Here is a 27700-nt window from a genome sequence, read left to right on the forward strand (position 1 = left end):
CTACTTAAAGAGTGTGCACAGTCCTTGGCGATACATTTGTCTGAGCAAAGTTTATATTAGTTGATCGTTATGGACTGAGCAACGGAAAAACTATGCATTGTTAGCATACCTGGTGTATTTTCCGGTTTCTTGATCTATATATATCTCGACTACCCTTCGCCTAATCCTGTAGCTTTGTTACGTAACCTTATCTGTATAACCGATTCAATAAAGTTCCCGATCCAAGTTCCCAATTGTCTAAACATGAGTCCCTATTATGACTAGATAACTTCGCCGTTGTAATCACTGTTTCATCTTTTCAGCTGTCGCAAGTCAATTGCGAGGAACTTTCAGCCACTATTTGACTCGATGTGAAACACGGGCACCTTCTGGGGGTATCTTACGAGCCACATCCCGAAGAAAGATGAGGTGACATGTACCCACTGCGATGTAGATCATAATTACTCCGATAAATGCTATGAAGGTTCCCCGAAGAAACAGACGTCGGCATATTCTTCTCAGGCCATGCATGACCTACTTTTCTTTCCGTGACTCGTCACCCATTGAGGCTGGCATTTTGGTCATGTTCATTGCTGGACGGATAAATATCTCCGCTGCAAAGAGATTACTGTTGATTTAACAGAACCATTATTGTAGCATCGCAGACTGGGATGGTGAGCGCAAATCCTTTAACTGCTCAACTGCGAGCTTTATTCATCCATAACTCTAGCGTCGTCGTAAGCTTATGACCATCATCGGTGGGCTTAAAGTATTTTCAAGTGTAAACATAACAGTTGTGAGCCAAAGTTGAGAACGAGGCTATGGGAGTAAGGTCAATGCTCTCAGCTTTTTCGTGTACCTTCTTAAATGAAACCGACCAGCTTCGGTCTACGAGTGATGCCAGGATAACCATCGCATCTTTCGTTGGACACAGCAAGAATAAGCTGATGAGTACATGGCCCACAATTGCTTCATGTACCCTGTTCCACGCATTGACACTTTCATCAAAGCGCTAGAATAGTCTTTAAGCTTTGAGAACCATCCAATCTGCCGATCTAAACCAACCTTAGGCGATCGCAAAATGAATCATAAATGGAAATGGCGTATTGCTCGTTTATCAGGTAGTCAGATCTCATACGTTTCGAGGCCTCACAGAGTCAACACCAAGAAAGCTTGTCTTTCTTTGATCTACGAGCTAATTACAGTAGAAACCGCATGAAACACTCGCTCCACAATGCCGCGTCTCCTTTAATCCCAAAGTCATCCCTGATGTTGCTGTTTCAGTGCATGGTAGGAACCAAGAATACCACTGAAACTTGACGGAGGAACCCATGGTGTAGTATTTCCGCCAGTCACGATGTCTTGTGCCCGATGCATCAACATGGAGAATTTGACATCACCAATGAGAGACGACTCAAGTTAATAGTGATGGAAGCACAATACAGAAAGGATTCTGAAGAAAGTGGGTTGGTTATCCGCTGATGGTCAATAATATGGAAATGTGGTTGGAATAAATATACCTACCGTGTCGCTTCTTTTTCACTGATAAGTTCTATCCCAATTTCTGTCAGTCCCCATCCATTCGTTCTTTTACTGTTTTTATCCATTCACTCTTTTTATTCTTCCTTCCAAGATGAAGTCTATTTCCATCCTCTCCGTGGCTTTTGCCGCGCTGGTCTCAAACGTTTCCGCCGCCGGTGTGACTGGTACACCCGAGGGCTTTGCCGCCGAAGCCACTGGTGGAGGCAACGCTGAGGGAGCCTACCCCAAGTCCACCGACGAGCTGGTCTCTATGCTCGGTGACAGCACAACCCGAGTCATCTTCCTCGATCAGGAGTTCGACTTTACCGGAACTGAGGGAACCGCCTCCGAGCAGGGCTGTGCTCCTTGGGGCACTGGAGCAGGTTGCCAGCAGGCCATCAACAAGGACGGCTGGTGCAACAACTACCAGGCCGACGCCCCTAAGGTCGACGTTACCTACGATAAGGCTGGACTGAACCCTATTGTCGTCAACTCTGACAAGTCCATTGTCGGCATCGGTGCCAATGGTGTTATCAAGGGCAAGGGTCTTTACATCAAGGGCGCTAAGAACATCATCATTCAGAACATCCACATCACTGAGCTGAACCCTCAGTACGTTTGGGGAGGTGATGCTATCCAGGTTGATGGTTCTGATCTTGTCTGGATCGACCACGTTACTACCTCCAACATTGGCCGCCAGCACATTGTTCTTGGAACCAGCGCTACCAACCGAGTTTCCATCACCAACAACTACATCAACGGTGAGAGCAAGTGGTCTGCTACCTGTGACGGTCACCAGTACTGGTCCATGTACTTTACCGGTTCCAGCGACGTAAGTAACCTTATTCGCCTTCATGTCATCCAAATACTAATCGAAGCAGATGGTCACACTCAAGAACAACTACATCTTCAAGACCTCCGGCCGAGCCCCCAAGGTTGCAGGAAACACCGTCCTCCACGCCGTCAACAACTACTGGCAGGGTAACTCAGGACACGCCTTTGAGACCAGCGACCAGGCCAAGATCCTCGCCGAGGGTAACCTGTTCCAGGACGTCAAGGCTGCCATCGAGGAGGGATCCACTGGTGCCTTCTTCGCTAGCTCCGATGCTTCTGCCAACGCTGCCTGCTCCAACGGCGTCGGCCACGTCTGCGAGGTCAACAAGTACGACAACTCCGGTTCTCTGTCTGGTACCGATTCGAGCTTCTTCAGCACCTTCGGCGGTAAGGGCGCTTCTGCTAAGCCTGCCTCTTCTATCACTGGCCTTGCCACCAGTGCTGGTTTCGGTCACATCTAAGTGTGGTCCATTGCCCAATACGAATAGCCTCTTGGGAACTGCTGGAGATTGTTTTGGCTTTCGATGTATATAATCTCAAATTTCTGTCTTCGATATCAAGACAAGAACTATATAGAAACATGATGTTGACCTACGTTTCAGATTTAAGACTTTCTTGCAATCCATAGCTGTGCGTGGAGTGCCGGTAAGGTTCTATCTTAAGTGATTCCCGATTCTCAACTTTACCCTCGGGTAAAAATGTCTAGGTCATAATTAGACTAGCGATCCACGACCCTATTGTCGTCTTATTGAACGTGACCAATGGGTATTATAACAATGCAATAAGTGAGTGTCATCGTGGAGGAAGAAGTTACAATATACTCATGCACATTTTATGTCGTGTTCTTCACTTCTCGTGGAGCGAAAGTCTTTAATGGCTGTTCTTCTAGACCCATTAGCGCAGGCAAGCCTTGATCTGATTGGCTTGTGTTCGCTCATTCAGCAACTGACGTGAGATGAATCTCGTGGTACTGAAGGATTCCTTACTTGTCCTCATCTTTACCCTCTAACTTTTGTCGCAGAAGCTCAATCTTCTCACTCAATCTCCTCATCACATTATTTTACCGGGTCATTGGGACAAAAGATGGATAAACTACAAACTGTTGTCAAAATCCCCGCCGCAGATGACGCGAGCGATAAAATTCTGATCGGCAGACTCGCCGACATCGTCAACACATCTTACAAGATAGCCGAAAGTGATATCTTTATCCCTTCATACAAACGCACCTCGGAATCAGAAATTGCACAATTCATCAGCAACGGCCAACTTGCAGTCGCATACCTTGTCACCACCAACGAGCCCATCGGCTGCGTCTTTGTGAAGTTGCTCTCGCCCACTCTTGGCGACTTTGGGATGTTGGCGCTCGACACCAAATATCAAGGTACTGGCTTAGGACGTCAGCTAGCCGCCTTTGCGGAGGACGAGTGCCGAAGACAGGGTTGCACAACTATGCAGCTGGAAATTCTTGTCCCGTCAACGTTTCACCATGAAGGAAAGGCGAGGCTGTTGGGTTGGTACACTAGAATGGGGTATAAACTTGTCAAGTTGGGGGATTTTGGTCAAGATTATCCTGATCTGTTCAAGTTGCTAGCTGGGCCGACGGAGTATAGAGTTTTTGAGAAGACTCTTGTATGACGTTAGAAGTCAGTAAAATAACGCAATATTGGGCTCCGCCACGTAAACAGTACCTGCCAAGTGGTGACACATGTGAAATAAAGCTCGTCATGTTGAACTTCCTTCAATCGCTTTCACAAATAAACGGCGATCTTGACTAAGACACGCTGATATAAGCTGAGACACTCACGTCATCTCCCAGCCCCCGCCTTACCGCTCAAGCATCTCGACAGGCAAAAGTTACATACCAAAGTTACCAAACATGAAGTTCGCCAAACAGCTGTGCCTCATATCTGTCACGGCCCTGGCGTCTAGTGCGGGCGACAACCAAACTCCAATATCACTTCAATCGCCGAGTACCCAGCAACCATCGCCGTTACTTGAGCTTCACAAATCCCTTGTTGAGCAAGCGTCCATTACAGGTTCAGAAAAGCCCGCCACTGACTTACTCATCACCTATCTCGAAGATGCTGGCTTGACTGTCGAGAAACAGGCCGTGGCCAAGGATCGAGATAATATCTTAGCCTACTATGGTGATAAGAGAAAGACTAGGGTTCTTGTGACGTCTCATCTTGATACTGTCCCGCCGTATTGGCCGTATGAGAGACGCGGTGATGAGATCTGGGGCAGAGGTACTGTTGATGCAAAAGGCAGTATAGCTGCTCAGGTCACTGCGGTTCTAGAACTACAAGAGGAAAAGACCATCGATACAGGAGACGTTGCACTTCTCTTCGTGGTGGGTGAAGAGACTGGCGGAGACGGTATGAAAGCGGCAAACGATCTGGGCTTGTCGTGGGAATCCGTCATATTTGGTGAGCCTACAGAGCTTAAGCTCGCCAGGGGACACAAAGGCGGCTTACGCTTTACCATCAAAGCAAAAGGGAAAGCTGGACACTCTGGGTATCCCGAGACTGGTAGCAACGCTATCGACAGCCTTGTCCGCGGGTTATCAGCTCTTCAACAAGCTGAACTTCCCTGGAGCGAAGAGTTTGGCAACACGACTATCAACGTTGGTACAATCGAGGGCGGTGTGGCTCCAAATGTCATCCCAGCAGGTGCCTCTGCCGTAGGAAGTGCGAGGATAGCGGCTGGAACTGCGAACGAAATGAATCAACTGATCGCGAAAATTATCCAGGGAAGTGACGCGCACCTGGTGGTCGAGCCCAGTACATATGCTGTCGATCCGATATCTCTTGATCATGATGTTGCTGGTAAATCGAATCTTCCATGTGAAAGGCTGATGCTAACCGTGATACTAGGTTTCGAAACAGTCGTTGTCAACTATGGAACCGACATTCCATCTCTTCAAGGCAGCCATAAGAAATATCTATACGGACCAGGCTCGATTATGGAGGCACATTCTGACCATGAGCACTTGAGGGTGTCAGACTTGGACGATGCTGTCGAAGGATATAAAAGGCTGATATCTCACGCCCTGCGTGGATCAGCACAAGACTAGATATCACAATAGGCCTGTTTGTTGTCTTACAATTGAAAAGAAGTTTAACCTTGATCGAAAATGCTCTATTCCAGAAACAAAAACGCTATGTATCCTATGGTGTATCCCAAATCTATATATCTATCTAGTACCTATCGTACTTCCTTAGTAACCTCTCTATTTTGCTCATAACCTCGGGTATCCGGAAAGGTTTTGACACTAAATCATCCATACCACTCTCTAATGCCACTCGTATCTGCTCATCCCTAACATTCGCCGTGACTGCAATCACAGGCACATGCTCAATGATTTCACCCTCCTCCTGCATCCGTCTGATCTCGGACACACACGTCAGACCATCCATATTGGGCATCTCGAGGTCCATGAGAACCACTGAGAGCTCTGAACCGTCCTGTTTGCAGAAATGCGTCTTTCTGAGGAACTCAAGTGCCTCCACACCGTCGTTCGTCGCACTGACGGTACAACCAGCCTTTCTAAGTTGGTTGACGAGAACCTTTTGATTAATGAGGTTGTCTTCCACAATATGAACCGTCAAGTCACGCGGATCAAACGTTTCGTTCGAGCCGTGTCTCCGGCGATTGTTCGTTGAGTTGAGTATGTAGGCTTCTCCAGATGGTGTCCTTGTTGGTATCGCTGTGGCGGGGTTTGTACTTGACGGTGTTTGCGATAGCACAGGCTGGTTAGGGTCTTTTTGATTGGGAGCTGAAGATCTTCGTGCTTGTACGTAGAAGCCAAAGTCACTGCCCTGTCCAGCTGTAGAAGCAACACCGATGCGTCCTCCGTGTAACTCAGCGAGTCGCTTTGAGATGAATAGTCCTAGGCCGCTTCCGCCGTATTTGGCGTGTGTTCTGGGGGAAGCCTGCTTGAATCGTTGGAATAGCAACTGCCTTTCGTTTTCTGTCAAGCCGCAACCTGTATCTTGGACCCTGTATCGCACATACAGAGTCTCTCCATTCCCCCATTCATCTGAAGACACAACATTGGCAAGCTCCCCACGAGTGGGCGCAAATTTAAAGCCAGGTATATGATCGCCCTGCTGGTGGTGTTTTGGACACGCCGACAGTAACGGTGATGTTACGTGTTGACGAAGAGGCCGTGAATTTGATGGCATTCGTCATGAGATTGATCAAAACCTGCAAAATGCGACTTGGATCCATAGCGACCCAGTCAACCGCTAGATCGTCAAACTCCTGGACTTGTATCTCAAGGCTGATATCCTTCGCCACCATCTCCGATTCAAACATCTTGACCGCTCGCTCGACAATTGCCTGTGGCTGACAGACTACAGGTGTAATAAGAAGGAGATTCGAATCGAGTTTGGAGACAGTGAGGATGTCATCGACAATTGACTTTTGATGTTGCACGCACAATGCAATGGTCTGTGATGCGTCGAGACATGATTCTATAGTTTCGCGAGAAGCAGGTACAACGCTTGATCTCGTAGCCTCCATAGCTGAAGTAATATCATCTGCGCATTGCAGAATCGCGCTCAGAGGGTTCCTCATCTCGTGGGACGTAATGTCGATAAACTCGTTCTGCTGTCGTCTTGTCTCCTCCGCCTCCTGAAGTCGTAGGTTCTGCAGCCCTTCAGCCCACTTGAGATGCGAAATATCGGTGATGGAACCCATGATGGAACGCAACGTGCCGCCGGCTGATATCTCAGGGTGTGCCGTAACCAAGACCCAGCAGTCGATCAGCTCACCGTGGATGCTAACAGGATCCTCGACACCTTTTGGTAACTTGACTTCACCAGACCAAGGGAGCAATTCTTGGGTCAGACGATGCCATCCTTGTTCCATTATACTGCCCGAGGTACCCATCAAATCAGCCCATGTCATGTCGCCAGGAATATCTCGTGTATGGCCGGTCATTTCGTAAAACTTGTCGTTTGCTTCTCGTAGGATTCCTTCGGGGCTGGCGAGGAACATGCCGAGGGGTGATAATTCTGTCATTCTTCGGAGACGGCTTGCTTGAAGGTTAATTTGCTGCGTCAGTTCCTCCTTTTCCAATGCTGCAGCTTCAACAGCATCCCGTCCACGGCGTGTTTCCTCTTCAAAGAGAATAATAGACGCCAAGGATGTCGCTAGTTGGTTGTTCAGTAATGAGGCAAAAGATTTGTACCCCTCATCATAAGGCCGACGAGGGTTGACTCCAAGGACCAAGAAGGCCAAGACGTTCTCGCCATTCGTTGGGCGAACAGGGAATATGATTGCTTCTGTACCAGTCTCACCAAAACCTCGCCACTCGATCCCTTGAAGGATATCTTCCGGCAGGGAGCCATCTCTGATTCGAATCAGTGTGGGCTCGCCTCGTGTGCGCATGGCTTCGCGGAAGGATGGTACAAAACCCTGATGACTCCTCTTGAGATCGATTTGATCTGGTGCAGCAGGATGTCCACGAGGTATACCGATAGTCCCCTCCAGATAGCATGACTTGCTTGAGATCGTGCTGCCAGAAGAACTCGATTGCTGATCTACCTCCTCTGAATCTCCAACAGAGTAAACCAGGGCAAAGGGGACATCTTTGTGGTTATGCTCCAGTCCTTCAAGTACAAACTTCCAAAAACTTCTGATGGAAGTAGCTTTCCGTAAAGACTCTCCAACCTTATTGATGGTAGCCATTCGGCGCTGGCTCAAGATGAGTGTCGTGGTCTCTAAAGGACTATTGTAGAAGCCGACAATACGATTGGTACCGCCATACAGTGGTGTGAGCGTCCAGCAGATATGGGTTTCTTCGAGAAACCCTCGTCTAAAGAGGGCTAGTTCATCATTGTCGCTGCGGTGGCTGTTACCAGTCCGTATTACCTCAGCGAAAGCCGATCCAAGGACATCCCAGGCTTCTGACCAAGGACCAGATGCGCCTGTGCCCAGCATAGATGGATGCTTGTTGCCGGCGTAATGAATGGCATATTGCTCGTTGTACAGCATTGTCATATCATTCCCCCAGAACAAACTTGCTAAACTAGTGTCAGAAAAGTGAGATAATGTCGTATGATTCAAGCAGTCTTACCAGGGTGAGGGTTCATGATGACGAGATTCGCCACTTGGCGAAGCTCTGGCGACCACGTATCCATGTGTCCGAGTGGTGTTGAAGACCAGTCAATCTCTCTGAGAAGCTTCATATACGGCGTTAGGAGTCCTTTCGGCTTTGCGACAGTCCAATCTGCGACAGCTTTCTCAGGCTTCCCTAGAACGAACGACCCACTGCTTGAGCTGCCTGTGATACGGTCCGAGCTTCCCTTGGACGTCCCTGCTCGCCACCATGATTTGAGCGATTCTTTTCGCTGTGTTGATATGACGAGCGTTGATCCACCTATGGATGGAATTTCCGGAGCTATCATCTCAGTTGGGCTTTGGAAGATGTTGTTTTTGACCTCGGGCTCGCGGTCTTGCTTTGCCGGTCTAGTGGGCGTGCTGGCCCGAGAGAGTGCGTTAGAGGACAACGTTTCTGGAGGAGCAGTGTGTTGCCATAGTCGGTTTCCACTGATTAATCGCCATCTTTTTGCGACCGTTGATCCGGTCCAGAGTAGGTCTTTGTAAAGAAAGAATAGAGGATAAACATCTCTACTGTCATCTTGGGTCGTAATTCCGGTACTCCAGGTCTTGAAGTCGAGGTATGAAACAGATTCGGTTTGAGCGTTATTAGGCGTCCCTTCCCCGCGCACAGAGTCAAAAAGTCGTTCGTGAGTTTTTAAAGCAGCGTTACAGAAGACAGGTTGAATGACGTTTGCTGGTAATGGCGATTCATCATCGGGGTCCAGATCAATGATGAATGTCGGTCGTGAATCTGCGTTTAGAATATCTCTGATGTTGAGCTTGTCGAGGTCGTCTGCGATGTCGGACTTCATATTCCTGTCGGTCCTGTTGCCGAAAAAAGAAAGAAACGAGAAAAAGAGGCTGATGAAAGGAAACAAGTCAGAGACAGTGGAAGTTTTTGGTGGGTTGCCAAGGAAGGAGAAAGGTCAATGGAATACGCTAGTGTGAGTAATGATAGTGTCTAAACAGGCGATTCTGTATTTTATTGTCATGTTTCCTTGGTTCTTGTGAAACTTTGTTCTAATGGGGATATCCTTGCGGATCATGGATGGTCTGTGGTTTAATATGACTAGCCAGCCTCACTTGGCGGCTAGCATGTTGACTCTCAATCCCATTCTCAGCCTCCATCTTATCTAGACTCTCCGGACTCTTTCTAGGAACTGTCATTGTTCAATGCAGTTAGTTGGTTAGCGAGGATGGCCTGACATGAAATGCCGTGGACAAGCAATTACTTGTAGGGATGATGAGTAGGAACGAATGATGATGCTACTCCGTGACCGGCTCAAACCCTGCTTTTAGCCTATTTACCGGCGCTAGTCATGTCTAGCGGCCCGATCTCGATCTTAAGGCCCGACAACTTTCCCATCGCCTTTTCTCTTTGCGATCACGATGCAGGAGTAAAGCATCCGTTTTTTGCGCGTTCAATGGGGAAATTGATATTTATTCCACAATCGCAATCTGCCATGATACCCGAGTGCATTGTTTAGTGTGGCGTTGTGGCGTAAATATCGCAGCCAAGGCGTAGAATGATAACAAGCTACCTAGCTAATGAAGCTGTCTGAGACTCAACACTACCACATGCATTCCACTGGCTTTGGCGGTTAGTAACACACTGCCCGACATCTAGGACAATGCTTTGCCCTGTAACGTTCATCAAGACCATCAGATTCCACCATGTAGAATGCCGTCTTGCAATTTCCGCAATCATAATGTTGTTGACCCCAAGACCTCTTGCTTTGAAATCGAATGATATCAATCGAAAAATCCGCATTTGACGCCAATTCAGCCCTGAACTCGTCCCGGTCCATCAGGATATTCAGGTGAACAAGCGAAGTACCCACCACTGTATCTCTCAGTCCTCTGTCACTGGAAGGTGTCGAAGTATACACCAAGCTGATTACGTCTGGTAATGCGACGTCCTCCCAGCACTCTTTGATCGAAATGCTGAATTCCCCGTGGGCATATCTTTTCAAGGCGCTCATTGCATATTTGTCTGCAATTTGATACATCCCTGCGTTGAAGGCCATGGCAGAGCTACCATACGGTACATCGTAGTTCAGATGATACGTAAAGTAAATCATCGCTTTTACCAAGCTGGCATCAAAATCGACAATTTCAATGACTCCCTCGGAGCTCTCCTTTAGTATATTAGCCGGGCGACGATTCAAATCCGAGTCATGGTACATACCTTCCATGGTCCATCTAGCTGTTTGATAAAGTATTCGGAATGGCTGCAGAGGACGATTCGATGTATCGGAAACTCTTGACCTCCGCATCGGATAACGGCATCAGAAAGAGATTTTTTGTTGAAGTACCTGTTGCGATTAGTATGGCCTGATCTAGATGCAGCGCTAGGAAATTAACATACTTCTTCAGGTGTGCGCCGAAGACAGTTGGCGGTTCAGTGTCCATCCTTGGCGTGATGGATTACGTTCTTGTTTAGAACATGTTTTTCTTAACTTACTTCTGCGAATTCCTTCGCTTCTTTTATCATAGCATAGGTTTTCTTGTTGGGAAAGTTAGTTATTGGGAAAACCTTGATTTGACATTTTGAGTTTGTGATCCAGATGGATGCTTTGTTCAAAATTTTGAGTAAGAAACTAGGACTCCGGCTTACAGTTCGAAGTAAATGAATAGATGCACTGACTTGAGAGGTTGAATCTAGTGGGTGTTGATCATGATGGACATCATCTGGAATGAAACCATGCCAATCAAGTGACTTTGTAAGTAGACTCGTCGTTAGGGGGGTACGAATTCATAGATAAAACATAGGGGATAAATGTTACCACTACTCACGCAAGGCAGGTGCCATTGCATCGGGTGACCCAATAACTGTCCAAATATAATCGACATAGTTACTTTAGTTCTATGCCTTTCCACAGGTCGATAGTTTACCATAATATCATTCATGGTGTTCTAATTCAGGGCCGTTGGCAACGGCATCACATGCCATCGATCATACAACTCCTCATATCATCGACGACAACGGCTGGTGCTGCAGCAACTCTCGCAATGCAAGCGAAGTTCGGTCAAATCCTCTGCTCGGCGCCGACACACGTTGCGGTTGACGATTTTGCAAACCGCCTTGACCAGATCACCCGCTCTATTGCCGAGGAGTACAATAAGGTTAAGAAAGCAGATGATCCAAGTCGTCTACGCCATCGGTTCATGCTTCGCGTCTTCACGTCCAACAATGAGCTTCGGGCTCTCAGGGCCCTCTTGGAGAAGCCCGATGCTATTGATGCTGCTGGCAAAACGGGCTACCGGTCTCCTGACTCCCGACTCCTATTAGAAGCTGCCTCTATCTTTAGCCTACTGGTTCTTAGTTTTACTCTATTTAAAGGCAGTACCTCCTTTATATCCTAATGCGAGCCTGGCCTTTTATAGGTTGCAGATGGAATATAATAATACCCCCTCCTTATCTAACCTTCGTGATATAAGTGTTTAGCACCTAGCTGGTCATATTATACCAATGAATATAGTTGGCTACTGGAAATATAAGCTATGCCGAATATAGTAAGCTGTTGGCCGATGGCGATGCGATCTATAAGGGATTTATGACCGATATGATAAATAAGGCCGACCTACTGTGCACCACTCCGGCCAACACCACACGCAAACCTATACTCACCTAGAAGCAGCGCTTTGCCAGTGGTGTTGCTATAGACGAAGCCGGTAATAGTATATCTTATATATTAGTGTAACATCTATTACTAATATACGTATAGTGAACCGGGCTGATCTTTATGGTGTCTGGGGTAACACCTTGCTCCCCTGCTTCCTATTCGGCCACCCCCTCCATCCTCCCGATATAACGCCCAACTATCAGGGTGGCCCTACCTTTATGACGACCAACGAGAAGGATGGCAACGGTAACTTTCTCAATCGCTTCGCCGCCGATGGCGGAGTGTCACCATTGGCCTTCTTCGTGGCAACCGGTATCCCGGTTTACCGACTGAAGACTCAGCCGTGAAGCATCAAATATGTCTTCTGGGGACCTATTATAGACAATGAAAAATGAAAATAATATAGATTTGCAATTAAATTTAGTTTTTATGTTTGTTGTTGTATCCGAATGATTGCTACCTCATCTCTACCCTCATGGTAGAAGTATTCCTACGGTGTGGGAACACGTATCAGAAAAATTGACCGGTATAAGCATAGTAGACAAAATTATTAGGGCAGATTATGCCACTTAGGCTAGACTTCTTAGACTACTTATTTTTATAGCCTAAGACTTAGGAGGCCAACTGTTCTGCTACCCACTAGAGGCCCTATCTTCCATACGCCTTGAGCTCAAAATGCCGGAACACTGGGAATGTAAAAATAGCAAAGGCACAACCCAGCCACATTCCCAGATCGGCATTGTGCGCCGCTTTCGACACAGGTCCAATGTACCAGACCTGAGACATGCCTAGAATTGCACCTACCCAGCCCAAGACGAAGCTTGCAAAAGCAGCTAATCCAACAGGTAGGTAGTTCTTATCCTCCCATGCAGTCCAGTCAAACCCTCGGCGGCCACGGAAGATCAAATGCTCCTGCAATACGATACAAATGAAGAGCATGACCCAATATCCCATAAGAGCAACAAAGTTCTGAAAGATGACTAGAAGACTTTCTCGTCCGGCCATTGCGAGAACAAGGGTGATTAGAGACAGGACGCTGGACCAAACCCAACGGGGTACTGCTTTGGTGTAGCGACCAAGAACTTGGCAGCCGAGCGATCCTGAATAGAGAGATGGTGTGCTGTTGGCGATGACACCTAGGGCGACCACAACAGAACAAAACTTGCCAAAGCCATGGAGAGGATCATAAGCCTTGACTATGAGAGCACCAGTACTGATAGCGTTGGCTTCCGCCCAGTCTTTGTTGTTGACGAGTCCAGTGGCTAACCCAATAGCAATGAGATAGACAAGCGTAAACGACATGCTCAGTCCGATTACAGTCAGTAGAAAGACCTTGACTTTAGACGTGCGTTCTGGGTAGTAAACATAGAAGTCGGATGCAGCAGCAGCCCACGAGTTTGGCACATAAAAGCACAGTGTGAAGAACGACAGGCGACTAGCAGCAAGCACCGGGCCAGATACGGTAGGTTGAGCAGAAGCGTCGAATGAAGGCCCTGCAACGCCTATGAGCACCGCAAGCACAACGACTTGTGCGATCCAAGCATATCTGAAACATGTGAGTGAGTGTATAGATATAAGTGCAAAAGAAAAACATACCGTTCGTAGGTGTGGAAGATCTTCATACCAAATACGGCGACAACCCATGAAACGATGGCGACGATAACTACACCCACCAAGATGGACATGGTACCGCCACTGACAGCGGATAGAACCTGTCCGCCAATTATACAATCAATAGTAGCGTATCCTACCATGAGAACGATGTTAAGGAATGTTGGAATCTTTGAAGGCCAGTAACCAAAGAAGTAACGCAACACGACCTGTATCAAGATTGTCAGATACTGTTCATTTAAAAGGGAAAGACCTCATATACCATCGTACGGTTTCCACTCTGCGGGCCCCATATCGCCATGTATCCCGTTGAACAAGCACCTAAGATTGTTCCAAACACCGCAAGGAGCGCGCTGTCAAGGAAACCCAACCCAAAGACCATCGGACCAAAAAGGCCCGTGGCGAGGTTGTTCAGTGACAAATTCGCACTGAACCATAGTAGAGCGACTTGAAGGTCTGCAGCGCTTGAAGCAGGTTGTCGCTCTTCAGGTAAAACACGCTGGATACCCCTGGCTTCTAGTCCAGCAAGGTTTTCGATGCGGTTGTTGATCTTCTGGAACATTGAAGAAGGAGGGGTGGTGGACTCATTGGATATCTCATAGTCTTCAACAGTAGGAGAGGAACTAGTTGCTGCAGACTTCTCGTGAACTGCTTCTGGATCATGAGAGGAAGAGGCCATAGCGACGACTGATGCCCAAAGGGAAGAAGTGGTGGAAATTACAGATGTGCCACCAATATAGAGTTAAAGACAGAGTTTGGGGGGCTTGAAGGAGTTTTGTTGATGAAATGTGCGGCAGATTGTGATCCCTGCAATGCGCTGTTGGTCTGTTGTCGGGCTGGACCACCGTTCATTAAAGGAGACCCCGCGTAGTGTAACATGCATACCGAAGCGTTCATCAATGACAAACCACATGGGCATACGGCATCCCTTGACGGACACCCATACCAAACTACAATCTGCAGCGGTTGAGCCTTCCGCTGGACCCATGTCGATGGCTTGCTTCCCCAACCAGGGTCCAGCGACGGCAGGGCCTAGGTCTCCATGATCCTTGACGCCGCATGCAGCTTGTTCAGCAATGAAACCACACTCACCTGCACTAGAACTTGAGCGGTTTAGTGAAGTGGTCAGGATCGGTTGGAGCGGAACCGAGAATCTTACGTTGGAAGGAACTTTATGGTGGGAGACATGCAGCCAACACTTTCCACTGGACTTGGTGATATGCACTCCCGTCATCGCATTGGTGCTGCAAAATAGCATTTAATAGCAGTGGCATACGCTATGAATATTAATGAAGATGGTGTAAAATCAATAGAACAAATGATATACAGTCTAAAGTCGATCCTCGCTGACTTCCACCTTGGTAACCACAGTTATATGCCCGTCCGTCCCCTTCTCAAGTTTATCTGCACCACTGCTTGCCTTTGCTTCAACAAAGTACGGCTGCTTGCCGTGTTGTTCCACAAGTTCAATTTGACTTCCACTATCCGGCGATTCATCAGTGCGAACACCATGCTCGTCTTCCAGCTTCGCCCACACGGATGTTTTACTGCGCCCATTTGTTCTTCGCCGAGCAGAGTTCTCTTGGTACGAGGAGTTTCTATATGATGGGTTCGGGTACGAGGGGTTTGAGGAGTCGCCTTTCGAACCGAGAGCGAGACGCAAGACGGGCCAGCAGAGGGGGAGGTTGCCAACCCATAATGCAACGCCCGATTCAGCTACGTACCTTAATATGACATTAGTGGAGTTCTTCTTCGTGTGTAATTGATGCTTACCAGTAGAGAAATACGTAGCTGTTGGGGTTGCTGAAATTGTAGTAGCGGTTGAGAACGGCGGCGAGGATATTGAATAGACCAAGACCAAAGACACAACAAAGTCCAATTTTTCTACTCGAGTCAGCTACGGCATCCTTCAGGGTATGGAGGACACTCACCTCTTTTTTGATAGGCTGATGTTGATGACAATGGGGATAGGCAGCAGAATCAGCATGATATCGCTGGCAATATTGCATGCAGTGGCGGTGATCATGTGCGAATAATATGTAGCACATTGCACTAGAAACATGTTAGATGAGCCACCATGTTGTTTTGAAGAACGTACTCTTGTCGGGATTCACTGGTACAGCCCAGTACTCTGGTGTTGGCGAACACCAAAAGAACACAAACAGAAACACGACGACGATGTAAGTAACCGCACAAAATGCCGAGACAAATCTTACAGCCCATCGTTGCTTAATCGAGGTTCCTTGTGTTAGTCGGCCGTAGAGAAAGAGCAGACAAGCTTTGATCGTCCAACTGGCTGTGAGAGCAAAGATCTCGAGAACAAATGTCATTTTGCTTCCAAAGATGGCCTTGCTCTTCCCTTCTGGTGTGAGCTTGGCTGCGTCTTCTGCCGGCATGTAATTCGAGCCATTCTTTGCGACTTCGTTAATAGAGACGACAACACCTGTAAAGTTGACCTATTGATGGTAAGCATGCTGGGTTGATGCGATGTCGACATGCTTACAAGCGCAAAGACCATGAGATAATCCTCGATTGCAAGACGACTCCATTTGCCAAGTTTCAAGCGCCGGGATGTACTGCAATAGGTGAGTAATCACACTGAGTTGAGACAAGTTGGAGACTTACAGGCGACAGATCACAATGAACAGACCCAGTACCCAGAGCATCCAAGACTCAAGCAACAAAGAATGCAGGAACTCCATGATGAAGGCACGATTGACATACTCTGCAAGTATCACAAAGAGTAATTAGACGAGTGAAGAGAAGATCTTCTGCGATTTGGGTTGGACCTGCTATCTACCCTCATGTTTATTACTGCCATTGTCAAGCATGGATCTGTACTCCTGTGACAGTCAACCACCCCCAAAGTGTAGGTACACCTTTCAGCTCATCAAATCGTACCATGCAAAAGCAAAGACAGGCCCATCCTTGAAGAGACAATCTTAGCATGGAAAACTCTGTTTGTAATTTTGACAGCTGCGAAATTTCAGGGTCGTTTCGCTCATCACGAAATACCAACCAACAAGTTGCCTGCATGATTAGACTTTATTCCCCCTGCGTTCTACCGCTGGCCTTTCCCGTCACGAACAGACATGCTGCGGAGTCGCGCTTAATTCGGCATACTTCTGGCCTTGGCCACATCCGAATCCCTCGTATGTGCATGCTGCTGGGTAACAGAAAAGCTGACCTCCTAAGTCTTAGGTTACAAAAAGAGATAGCCTGAAAGGCATAGTCTAAATAGCATAAACTGACCTACTAATTTCGTCTCTCATGCTTCTAGCGGCCTTTTTTTTTTTTTCTGATACCCTGAGGAGGGAACAAGGGAAAAAGGGTCGGGAAAAGAGGCAAGACAGACTTTTGGATACTGATAACGGCTGTAGTCGTCTACGGACCGCTTCCGACCCCTGCTAGACTCGGAACCATCGTGGGGGTGCCGGCTGGGCGAAAGCTTAAGGGATTTATCATGCTATCATACGATCTAATGGCTCCTGTTACAAGTTCTAGACCTTCCGACTGCCGGATCTTCTCTGCGCTTAGCCTTAACCTCTGCCTACATCTGCTTACCGAATCGCATCCCGCGGGTTCTCTTTTCTCTTTATTAATTTACTAATTCATTCTTGGACACCAAATCGCACAGACATTGGACCGTCTCTTGTTTAAGTTCAACTAATGGTTTAATCTCACGGCTGGCTTCAGATCCCTGCGACAACGTCTACCAATCATCGACATTTTTGGTCACAAATTCTTGACCAACAGCAGTTGCAGAACTTCCACTTTGGAACATTCGTAACTGCACAGAAAAGCCTCACCGAGTGTTGGGGTTGCCCGGCATTTTCCATCACCAGCAACCTTCATCTCTGTTAAATTGCAAGAGCAAGGTGCCTAAATGAGCTTCAGCACTTGATTGGCTTACCGAGCAACTGTTATCCCTACAGATTTGCTTTTTCTTCCTTCCTGGACACGGTTTCCTCCGTCCCTAACAATAATACGCGATAAAAAGGCTTTGAGACACTGATCTCTAGCACACTTAACAGCACGCTAGAGCGTCAGCCGCACCTTACAGTTGTCACCATGATGCCCTCTATCGACGAGTTCAGTCACCTTGCCTTCGATTTCATCGTGATCGGTGGCGGGACGGCCGGTCTTGCCGTCGCCGCCCGACTCGCTGAGTCCAACACGTCATACACTATTGGAGTAATCGAAGCAGGAGGCGTCGTCCAAAACGATCCTGATGTCGACATCCCTGGTCACTATGGCCGTTCCTTAGGGGGATCCTACGATTGGAAGCTTGAAACAACCCCCCAGAAGGGTCTCGGCGGTCGGGTTCTGCCGTGGCCCAGAGGAAAGGTTCTTGGGGGGACCAGCGCGCTGAACTACATGGCCTGGAATCGCGCTAGCAGGGATGATTACGATGCCTGGGAGGCTTTGGGTAATGAAGGTTGGGGTTGGGATGGTCTCTTGTGAGTGTCCCGTCCCTCAAGGAGCTTGCTTCAAATGCTGTGCTTATCAATTTTTGATAAAGGCCCTTCTTCAAACGTTCCGAGACATTCCATCCGCCGAGTCAGAAGACTCAGAATGAGCATGAGATATCACACGATGCAGACACTTTAGGCGACTCGGGGCCCATTTCAATCTCTTATCCGACAGACTACTCGTCTTCGCACAGCCTCTGGCATCGCACCCTCAATGGTCTAGGCGTCCAGACTAACACTGCCCACCTCGGGGGCTCAAACGTTGGTGTCTGGACATGCATCAACGCTGTCGACCCCTCGTCTGCTCGCCGATCTTATGCACTGGATTACTGTGCATCTCACCCGCATAACTTGCACATCCTAACCAACGCAACGGTAAACGAGATCGTCATCAGTGAAGACAAGGTAGCTACCGGGGTTCACCTCACCCATCATGGCGAAGAGTATACAGTTTCCGCTTCGCGGGAGATCATCCTCTCGGCTGGGAGTGTCAAGTCACCGCAGATCTTGGAGCTTTCAGGAATTGGAAACCCAGAGGTCCTTGACAGGGCCGGGGTGCCTGTTAAGGTTGAGAGTTTACATGTGGGCGAAAACCTACAGGAGCACATCAGTATGTACAGCGATTCTATTGGGGGATTGTAGACTGACGTGATTATTTAGTGCTCGCGACGATCTTTGAAGTTGATCCCTCTCTCGCTAATCGTGACGATTTGCAAAAAGACGAAAAGCTTACTCTAGCTGCGCAAGAGCAATATGCTCAAACTGCGGATGGGCCACTTACTATTCTGCCCGTGTCTATTTGTTACGTGCCACTGGCACATTTCGTTTCGAAAGATACTCTCTCTTCGCTCCATGCAGAGGCAGACCAGATTTCCGAGTTTGACGCCGATAAACATGATATTCTCACTCACCGATTGAACGGCAATTCCAAGTTGGGTCAGATCGAGTATATCTTTGACCTTGGAAACTGGAATACATATTTCCAAGGCGAGGAGGGCAAGAAGTACGGGACTATGCTGCAGATCCTTCAATATCCTTTCAGTGTTGGGTCCATCCATATCCGCCCATCTCACTCTGGATCTTCCCCAGCAGAGCAGTCGCCTGATATCGACCCCAAATACTACGAAGGCACACATGGAAAGCTCGACATGGAAGTCATGAAGCATTGTCTGCAATTCGTTCAGAAGATCGTGAATGCGGAGCCTCTTTCCAATATCATCCATGCGCCTGCTTCTCCACCAACTGCGGCATATGACGATGACAAACTCATGGAGGAATGGATCACTCAGAACACAATCACAGACTGGCATCCTGTCGGAACTTGCGCCATGGGGGGACGTGCAGGCATCGAGGGTGGTGTCGTCGATGAGAGGCTTCGTGTCTATGGTGTCAGGGGCCTTCGTGTAGTTGATGCGAGCATTATGCCTCTGCAAGTAAGCGCACATATCCAAGCGACGGTGTATGCGATCGCAGAAAAGGCAGCACACATGATTATTGAAGATGCCCGAAGTGCAGACATGGCTCGAGGGGATTTCTGGAGACACCAAACCAGACTTTAGACGACTCTGTGGTACAATTATACACCATTATCTACTGTGTACTCGCCGAGAAATGCTAGCCTAATAGTTATGAAGCCAAGCTCGTACTATAGCCCCAATAGCTTCCGGCTGATGGTGCGGCGACAAGTGTCCCGCTTCATCAACAGCGTAAATAGCTAAACGATCATTTCCCTTCCAGAAACCTCCTCTCTTGGAACCCCAGCCCTCAGTGTCCGACGTCAAACCCCCATTCTTGTAGTACCAGTCGTCGTATTCAAGGTTACGGTACAGCTTCTGTCCTTCCCATGGCTGGTTGTCCAGCATGCTCATTTGTCCCGGGGTGTTACTATGATTGTTAGCTGTTGAAGTTGGTTTTGTAATTTTATTCAGTACTCACATGATAATGTCATCATTGCCGTTTATGAACAAGACTGCTATGTCCGTGTTGTCCAAAATCCAGGTCAACTCTCGAGTGACAGGCAAATGAATGTTTTCAGCCTGATCCCATCGCGCATTGGTGTCGAGATCGATGAGATCGAAGGGGAATTTCTCGAACCCAAGCTTTTGCTGAACCCAGCGTTGATTCAAGAACTTCCATGTAGGTCCGTGGTCGAGGTTAGAACACATTGGAGGTTCTTCGCAGGGATGTCGGTCTGGTCGGAAGTCAGCACACGTTATCATGACCTGCGTTCCACCATCATCAAAACAAAGTAGGTGCACTCACCGTCATAGGGATCCCAGCCTCCCCTTGTGACACCGTCCAGAAAATACTCCCCAATGGTCTCCTCACAGACTTCATTCGCAGCTTTGCACTCGGGTATGTCATAAGATTCCCGGCACCGGATCGCCAGTCTTTCACACTCTGGTATCGCTGCAGCCATGGTGGAGCACGCTGTGTCATTCATCAGCGGCGCTTTACGACCGTCTTTGGCCCAATCTTTGCAGAAAAAGTCATAGTAGCCAATAAACTGCCGTGTTGCATCTATATAGCCATCCACGATAATTGCAGATGAGATGTTGATGTGTGGCTCAACGCCGCGCCTCGCGTTATCTTGTTCTTTGGAAGCAATGTGCTGGGTGTAGCCTGTCACATAGTGGCCGCCCATGGATTCGCCGGTGATGTGCCAAGGTCGACCTGCGAGTTCGGGGAAGACGTCTTGGGAGAAGGTTGAGAGGAATGAGTGCACATCACAAGCACCTTGTTCGAGACTAACGGCAATATCATCACGGTCTGCGATTTTTGAGAAACCGACACCCACAGGTTGACTGAGAGGAGTTAGTCAAACCTCCATGTCAACGCAAGAAGGGTACTTACTCGATGTAGACAACGTTAGCATGATCAGTCCAAGAGTATTCCGAGCGACGGGTTGAGTTCCCGTCTCGATTGACGACACAAGGTCCACTGCCCATAAAGAGACCCATCTCTCCAGCTGCGCCAGGTCCACTACGAAGGTCTCATTAGCTAGGGTTGACTTGATGCAGACGGTGGCTCACCCGCTCATCCATAACAACAAAGGGTCTGTCTGAGGCTTGTTGCGGCTTTCAAAGTACCCTGTAGGCATTAATTCCGTATCTTTAGTGGCTTTGTTGTACACGTACAGAAGAACATTGACTTATCAGCCGTGACATTGACAGTGCCTGTCCATTGCCGGGATCCAGCATCACAAAGATCGGAGGACTGTTCGCGAACGGTGAAGAATGGCTTGGAAGCTATGGCGTCTGTCAGTGGCTTTTGCTCCTGACAAGCAGCATGGTTAATAGCCGTCGCTAGCAGGGTCAGTGACGCGACGTGTCTGGCAAGCCACATCTTCGCGTTCGGTATTGAGATGTTTCGTCAACGAAATTACTAATCGTTCTTTGTCCAACAAAATTAGTGGACAAAATGCGGTGGGACTTTACTCTATAAATAGTTAGCGACACATTGATGAGTGACTTAGCACAATACAATATGTCCTTACCCTACATTTTTCTCAATTCCAAGAAGACATAATGTTAGATCGAAGAATTTGGTAGTAGATAAGACTTAATATGGAACAAATCAAATCTTTGGCATATTGTCTGGGTTTCTCTTCCTCCTCAGTGTGTGATTCTGTAGGCTTAAGGTGGCTGGTGTGTGATGATTGATGACATCTTCAAAAATGCCACCTCACCGTAAAAAAAAGTGGTGACTCTTCTGATCAGTCATGTCGAAGAGATATATTGTCCGCCTCTTTGTCTTCTTATACAGAGACAACACACTTGAATCTCCACTAAGTATTGATTCCTTCCATTCCAACATTTCTAGAATGTCACTAGATTTATGAGTAGAACGGATAAGAAGCGGTGAGTTGACGATTTACCCAGTCGTGACGTCAGCTCTCCCGAGACAGAAATATGGCCTCAATGAGGTGAGCAGTAACAAAGCGAGACAGCTCAACTGACTGACGCGCTTCCTCAAAGATCACATGGGGGGACCGCTTTTAATCTCATAAGCAAGAGAGTCCAATCATGTCACTAGTGTCAATCTGTGAAAGACCGCTTACTGATAATAGAAGCCTGGCGGCATTGTCGTATGTCGCAGCTAAACTGGTGACTGTCCCCAGTTGAAGAGGAGAACAGCTGGAAACGAAGATATAAGACCAGGTGAAACATTCAAGTTACCGCGGGTGTTACATCATAGATCTAGAGTTTTCTACCTAAAGTTTGTCGCTGTTTGTTATCGCGTGGTCTCTCGGAGAAGAGAGTTTGAGAGGTCATTCATGGCAGGCGCTCGCTTGGGGAAACACCATTCTCTTCATTCCTTTGTCTAAAGACCAGCTCCATTTCTTCATCAGCCGTGAGCAGAATGAACCAACTAACAAAGTCTCATGTGGTAGCACAAAGATGGAGAAAGTAAATGGCAGATGTGTGATTGCTCAGATTCCTGGTCACTAAAAAAACACAAGCGCACGGGCACCCGCAGCAGTCCCACGGAACTGGCGGAAATATGGACCCGTCGTGCCTCTGGTCTCATTCACTCTCCCTCCTTTCAGTGAGTTAGTCACCGGAACAGCCACAAACTGTTTCTCCTCCATGCATCTGTCACTAATCAGTAGATATTATCATTTTACAAGAGTCCAAAGAGACTAGCAATGCTTTCACTTTGTGCTCTCATACACAACGCCTCTTGACAGGGTTTACGTCGTCTGAATAGGATCTTTTTGTTGGTCATTTACCAGCAACGACAGATAGCTGCATCGGCAGCCTTGCCGTATCCTTTGACCTGGCTCTTCACTTCAACTCACCTGCCTGAGGTTTTGGAAAACCACTTCATTATATACCATCTCATGTCCCTCTCTGCATCCACGTTGAAGAATACCTCATCCTCACCAAGCTCAAGCAATCTTACTTTGGAACCTCTCTCTCATTCGCTAAGCGAATACCTTATCTCCAAGCATCTGAAAACCATTACGACTTTCATTTTCCCACGAGTAACCCTTGATTACCACCAACACATCATGTTTATCCAAGGTATGTTCATTACAAACAGCAACAAAAACCTCATGCTGACAGCAAACTCAGACCAGCAAACTTGTGCCGCTTTCACAGACACATTTTCCGAAGGTATGACGAGCTCGCATTGTGAGAGACTTGACTAACCATGTGAAACTACAGACGACGATGACTTGTTCTACAAAGACGCTGTGCGGGCATGCATAGAAAGCCACAACATACACAGCGACAAATGTGAGGTGACTTTTCGCTTGAAGTACAAGCTCACCTACAATGGCCCATGGTACTATGTCTGGCTCGAAGAAAAAGAGCTCCAACTATTGATGCCTATCGTCGTATTGGCCTACTGGAAGAGCCTGGGAGGCCGCTGCCAAACGACACAGTTCCCCAAGTACCACGTGTTGAGAATCCTCGAAGAAGAAAAACGACATTACAAGATACAATGGATAGGCTATAGCGAAGAGGACTTTTCATGGGAGACCAAGAAGAAGATCAAGGATATTTGTCCTTGGGCTGTGCTGGCATGGAAGGCCTGGAACAAGAATTAGGGCGGGGAAATCTTTGCAGGCGATTGGCGCACAAAAATGGGCTGATTTTTTTTTGGGAATTTCGGAGTTTAAGCGGGCATAAATGGTATAGACTTTTGATAGCGCGGCTGCCATACCGATGCTACTGTATTGGTATGGCATTAGTAATTCATATATTGACCTGATAGTTCTGTAATACTGAACATGTGACAGTTATGTGTGGTGGACAGTGATTATGAGCGTTGGTTAGCGGTGTAGTGATCAGACTCGATCTGAGACCAACATGATTCAGACACGCATGAGATTTGTGAACGAACCACTGTCAACAGAGCGATTGTAGTTTGCTATGGACATATAACAAGACGTGAAACGACTACCTAAAAAAAAAAAGCCATCTCGTAACCTCAATCAAAAACAACACATCCTGCTGCGGCGAAGACGTCTACAGAATTACAATCAGCTGCGAACCAGGAAAACTTATGTGACCAGGGAAAGAATGCTAAATTTGACCAATCTGCCGCAACAGGACAGCTCGTCATATATACACAGCCTGGTGAGCCAGAGAATACTCATGAACCAATAGAGCGGGCCAAAACCACAAGGCCTATTCAAGCTGGAACTCAGGCTGAAACGGCTAAATATGCCCAAGACGACAAGCCTGCCACAAAGCTACGTTCTTCCCAACCAGTCAGACCTACTAGAATTTACGAGTTTAGTGAAGACGAAGAACCTGTCGAAGAATAGCGTAGAGCTCCCCGGTCTTATCACGACAAGAGCCCATATGAGACCGGAAGCCTTACTCGACGGAGAAGTGACCTTGATCTGGAAGTGCCTATTGAAGTTGACAGGTCTACTAAATCATCAAAACCTGAGAGAAGTGCCAAGCCTAGCAAAAATCGGGAATCTGGCAAAGGCAGTAAATCTGACAAGGGCAGCAAATCTGACAAAGCCAAGAAATCCAGCAACACCAAATCCCCTGGACTCGGAGATGTAGTCCATGTGAAAATGGTGAAACACGAACTCAGAAACGCACAGTCAAAACTGAAAGAAGTCAACGAGAAGCTCGAGACTAACAAGAATGAGAAGAAAGACCTAGAGAGTAAAAAGGCCTCTTAAAAAACGAATCCGAAATCGATAAGCTTACCTATAAACGAGAAGAGTTGAAGAAAAAACGGAGGACGCTAGAAAGAGAGGTTAAAGGCCTTGAGGGGAGTCTTAGAAACGCTTACAAATGTCAAGGGTAATTGATCTGGCTATGTAGACCAGTTTTTTTCTAACAAGCAGCATGAATCAGAATTATCATCATGAGAAGTCTACTATAAATGCTAATAAGGGTGATTCAGAATTCACTGTGACTCTGAGATGATGATCGATTAGGTAGATTATATTAGAGAGTGAATCATGGTGCTATTCAATACATACAGTCACTATAAATTCCAGTCTTTTCACCCTTGTACATTGAACGTTGCTACTTCCACTGTCAGAAGGAAGACGACACTCAAATCTGCACGAGAATAGACGAAGGCTCCAAACGATGGCAAAACTCACCCTTCCTACTCTCAGCCAGTTTACAGCTATAATCACAAAAAGGAAGGCTGCCGAAAAACAACAGGCCGAACTCAAAAAGATCAAAGCGAAGATAAAGGACTTGGAAAGACAGAGGGAGGAAATGGTCGAGAAGGAAAAGACTCTTGAAACTGAAGTTGAAAAGGCAAAAGAGTTATTGAGAGAGGCTATAGAATCATTGAAGTACTGAGACTGCCGTTGGGAATACCTATAGTGACAGTGATAATACAAAATGCTCATTCTCTTCTGGAAAGAAGCGCTCGTAGTAACCTTTGCGCAATGTGAGTAAAATATCATGGAACGCTTGCATATCAACCGATATCCTATATCGTATGCCAGTATTCGTGTGCGCAGTTAACCTCTTTGTTACTACTCAAATTGATATCTGACTCCTTCAAGTAGAAACCGAGTCACTACTGCACAACGTCTCCAGAGCAGCTGGAAGCTCCGGCTCATGGGTATCATCTGGGCCGAAACCGCGGTCTAGAAGGTATCTGGCGTATCGCCTGCTGCCACCAGCAACCGCATAGTAGAGGAGTCCTTCGCCGTCTTTGTCCTTTGCCTCTTTCAAGTCCGGCACCAATTCTGATAGAGATATCGCAAGGTCTATCTTTCCAAAACTCACAGCTTCCATTATAGAACAGCGGCCGTGCCAACCAGCTTTGATAGGGTTTACCCCAGCTTTGAGAAGTATGTCCAACGCCTCGTTGTTATCATTCATCACGGCGCTTCTTAGCGCTTCAGCTCCCAGAGATCCATCTTTGTCGTTTTGAAAGATGCCATTTTCGATAAACATCCTCAATATGTCATGGCGAGCTTCGTGTACAGCTGTGATCAAAGGTGTGTAATACCCCGGGCCTGGCTCATCCATGCAAGCCCCATATTTCACCAATGCTTGGGCAATTTGGAAGTCACCCCTTGAAACAGCTAGAGATAATGGCCGGGTATTTGCGTATGATAAAGCGTCTGGTTTCGCGCCGCGTGCAAGAACGAGCTGGACGACATCGACATTCCGTGTGAAAACGGCAGTATACATGATGCTGTCGGCGTAGGTGTTTGAGTAATTAATGTTTGCTCCTCTATCGAGCAGGAAGTTGATAGCCTCCAGGTGTTGACCCTCGACAGCCTTGATCAATGGGGTCTTGTCATCGTAGTCCTTACGATGGATATTGGCGCCGTGGGCCAGAGATCTTTGCATCGCCTGAAGGTTTCCATTGTAAGCACCCCAGAGCAGAGCTTTACAGGGATTTCGAGCATCTCTATTATAGAGATGCCAGTTGAGAATATGGTAGAAACGTCGATTAGTTCTGCAAAGAGCGTTCAAAGAACTGGATTGCTGCAGATGCCCTGCGATCCATTCGACTATCTCTGTTGGTAGATGTTGGAAGAACATGGCGTATGTGTATAACCTGTAAAGAACCATAGCAAGCGGGATACGCAATCCATTTTAAACTTCATGATACCATTACGTGAGAACTTAGACCCGAATCCTGCTGCGCCTCCTACGATGGAGGCTTGTAAGCGTCGCTTACTTTCTCTTTCTCTAAACGATACATTGAAATGACACCGCATTCGGAATGACCAATTAATCTGAGATGGGAGAATGGATATTGGTAGCTTCTGGTAATGTGCATTTGTCTAGGTCAACATCTTTCATGGAATGGGTGCCACTCAAGCTTTGATGATGTGGCGGAGCTTTACAAGTTCAATGATTATATCTAAGAATCAGCAATTATACGAGCACAAACCGTCATCCAGGCTTTATACGACACCCTTGGCCTTTTTCTTAGCCTTCTTCAAGCATTCTCGACACCCCCTTGAGTCCTCTGTCTCATCCTTCGACTTGATAGCTATCTCACATTTACCCATCAAATTCTTCCTTTTGTGTTCACAATCTTCCTCTAGCTGGTTGAATTTAATTAAATGATTGCACTTGGCACACCCGTGCCTGACGAACGTGGTAGTGCACATATCTGTATGCTTTTGGTGCTCAGCACTTTGTTCTGGTCAGCGAGTCGTCCCAGTAGATGTAGTGTCTTCAGAAGTGGCTAAAACTTTAGATCTGGGGATGCGGTTTATTGAGAACTAGGACATACTTGAGAATATATAGCTAACTAGATTCCTACCAGTATATTCATGCCTGTTTCCCCCGTCACTGATTTCGCGACATTATCCTGTGACTGTGAGTCGAAGGTTATAATGTAAGAGGTCCGTGCATGACTTTATTTAAGGTCACTTGTTCTTCTTCTTTTTCAACTCCTCCTCTTCCAGCCTCTTCTTTTCAATACACTTTTCGCATGAAGTAGACGGCAGGTCATTATCAGTATAAGACTCAGTCCGTCTGCAGTTAGAGTTATCGGCGCAAATGAAGGCCGTCCGGATAGTGGAAATGGGGTGATGGCAATCAACACACCAATTTCTGGTCCAGTGAGTTCGACACATGGCCA

At 47.3% G+C, this 27700-nt stretch overlaps 13 protein-coding genes across 13 annotated transcripts; 7 read left to right on the forward strand and 6 right to left on the reverse strand.

Annotated features, from left to right (window-relative positions):
* Nucleotides 1–1612: 1612 nt before the first annotated feature.
* Nucleotides 1613–2795, forward strand: FGSG_03483 (pectin lyase B precursor; the record flags this gene model as incomplete). The annotated part of the gene is made up of 2 exons (XM_011323928.1): nt 1613–2332; nt 2382–2795. 2 exons carry the CDS (start codon nt 1613–1615, stop codon nt 2793–2795), a joined length of 1134 nt encoding a protein of 377 aa, XP_011322230.1.
* Nucleotides 2796–3417: 622 nt separating this feature from the next.
* Nucleotides 3418–3969, forward strand: FGSG_03482 (uncharacterized protein; the record flags this gene model as incomplete). The annotated part of the gene is made up of 1 exon (XM_011323929.1): nt 3418–3969. The coding sequence occupies one exon, from the start codon at nt 3418–3420 to the stop codon at nt 3967–3969; it is 552 nt and encodes a 183-aa protein (XP_011322231.1).
* A 241-nt stretch (nt 3970–4210) lies between these two features.
* Nucleotides 4211–5407, forward strand: FGSG_03481 (uncharacterized protein; the record flags this gene model as incomplete). Its single annotated transcript, XM_011323930.1, has 2 exons — nt 4211–5159; nt 5208–5407. 2 exons carry the CDS (start codon nt 4211–4213, stop codon nt 5405–5407), a joined length of 1149 nt encoding a protein of 382 aa, XP_011322232.1.
* Nucleotides 5408–5531: 124 nt separating this feature from the next.
* FGSG_03480 (uncharacterized protein) lies at nt 5532–9254 on the reverse strand (the record flags this gene model as incomplete). Its single annotated transcript, XM_011323931.1, has 3 exons — nt 5532–6333; nt 6382–8363; nt 8417–9254. The coding sequence occupies 2 exons, from the start codon at nt 9252–9254 to the stop codon at nt 6418–6420; spliced, it is 2784 nt and encodes a 927-aa protein (XP_011322233.1). The 3' UTR covers nt 5532–6333; nt 6382–6417.
* A 789-nt stretch (nt 9255–10043) lies between these two features.
* FGSG_03479 (uncharacterized protein) lies at nt 10044–10854 on the reverse strand (the record flags this gene model as incomplete). Its single annotated transcript, XM_011323932.1, has 3 exons — nt 10044–10580; nt 10631–10757; nt 10811–10854. 3 exons carry the CDS (start codon nt 10852–10854, stop codon nt 10044–10046), a joined length of 708 nt encoding a protein of 235 aa, XP_011322234.1.
* A 600-nt stretch (nt 10855–11454) lies between these two features.
* On the forward strand, nt 11455–11808 carry FGSG_03478 (uncharacterized protein; the record flags this gene model as incomplete). Its single annotated transcript, XM_011323933.1, has 1 exon — nt 11455–11808. The coding sequence occupies one exon, from the start codon at nt 11455–11457 to the stop codon at nt 11806–11808; it is 354 nt and encodes a 117-aa protein (XP_011322235.1).
* An 812-nt stretch (nt 11809–12620) lies between these two features.
* Nucleotides 12621–14358, reverse strand: FGSG_03477 (uncharacterized protein; the record flags this gene model as incomplete). Its single annotated transcript, XM_011323934.1, has 3 exons — nt 12621–13614; nt 13665–13888; nt 13942–14358. The coding sequence occupies 3 exons, from the start codon at nt 14356–14358 to the stop codon at nt 12717–12719; spliced, it is 1539 nt and encodes a 512-aa protein (XP_011322236.1). The 3' UTR covers nt 12621–12716.
* A 651-nt stretch (nt 14359–15009) lies between these two features.
* On the reverse strand, nt 15010–16381 carry FGSG_03476 (uncharacterized protein; the record flags this gene model as incomplete). Its single annotated transcript, XM_011323935.1, has 6 exons — nt 15010–15403; nt 15453–15563; nt 15611–15731; nt 15778–16135; nt 16183–16255; nt 16305–16381. The coding sequence occupies 6 exons, from the start codon at nt 16379–16381 to the stop codon at nt 15010–15012; spliced, it is 1134 nt and encodes a 377-aa protein (XP_011322237.1).
* Nucleotides 16382–17750: 1369 nt separating this feature from the next.
* FGSG_03475 (uncharacterized protein) lies at nt 17751–19710 on the forward strand (the record flags this gene model as incomplete). Its single annotated transcript, XM_011323936.1, has 3 exons — nt 17751–18139; nt 18202–18761; nt 18812–19710. 3 exons carry the CDS (start codon nt 17751–17753, stop codon nt 19708–19710), a joined length of 1848 nt encoding a protein of 615 aa, XP_011322238.1.
* Nucleotides 19711–20082: 372 nt separating this feature from the next.
* On the reverse strand, nt 20083–21496 carry FGSG_03474 (uncharacterized protein; the record flags this gene model as incomplete). The annotated part of the gene is made up of 5 exons (XM_011323937.1): nt 20083–20342; nt 20414–20955; nt 21005–21133; nt 21184–21241; nt 21289–21496. The coding sequence occupies 5 exons, from the start codon at nt 21494–21496 to the stop codon at nt 20083–20085; spliced, it is 1197 nt and encodes a 398-aa protein (XP_011322239.1).
* A 1669-nt stretch (nt 21497–23165) lies between these two features.
* On the forward strand, nt 23166–23708 carry FGSG_03473 (uncharacterized protein; the record flags this gene model as incomplete). Its single annotated transcript, XM_011323938.1, has 3 exons — nt 23166–23178; nt 23230–23271; nt 23323–23708. The coding sequence occupies 3 exons, from the start codon at nt 23166–23168 to the stop codon at nt 23706–23708; spliced, it is 441 nt and encodes a 146-aa protein (XP_011322240.1).
* A 619-nt stretch (nt 23709–24327) lies between these two features.
* FGSG_03472 (uncharacterized protein) lies at nt 24328–24803 on the forward strand (the record flags this gene model as incomplete). Its single annotated transcript, XM_011323939.1, has 2 exons — nt 24328–24402; nt 24432–24803. 2 exons carry the CDS (start codon nt 24328–24330, stop codon nt 24801–24803), a joined length of 447 nt encoding a protein of 148 aa, XP_011322241.1.
* An 844-nt stretch (nt 24804–25647) lies between these two features.
* FGSG_03471 (uncharacterized protein) lies at nt 25648–26809 on the reverse strand (the record flags this gene model as incomplete). Its single annotated transcript, XM_011323940.1, has 2 exons — nt 25648–26662; nt 26760–26809. The coding sequence occupies 2 exons, from the start codon at nt 26807–26809 to the stop codon at nt 25648–25650; spliced, it is 1065 nt and encodes a 354-aa protein (XP_011322242.1).
* Nucleotides 26810–27700: the final 891 nt, after the last annotated feature.

This window comes from Fusarium graminearum, chromosome 2 (genome assembly GCF_000240135.3).
Source record: "Fusarium graminearum PH-1 chromosome 2, whole genome shotgun sequence".
In the NCBI taxonomy this organism is placed as follows: domain Eukaryota; kingdom Fungi; phylum Ascomycota; class Sordariomycetes; order Hypocreales; family Nectriaceae; genus Fusarium; species Fusarium graminearum.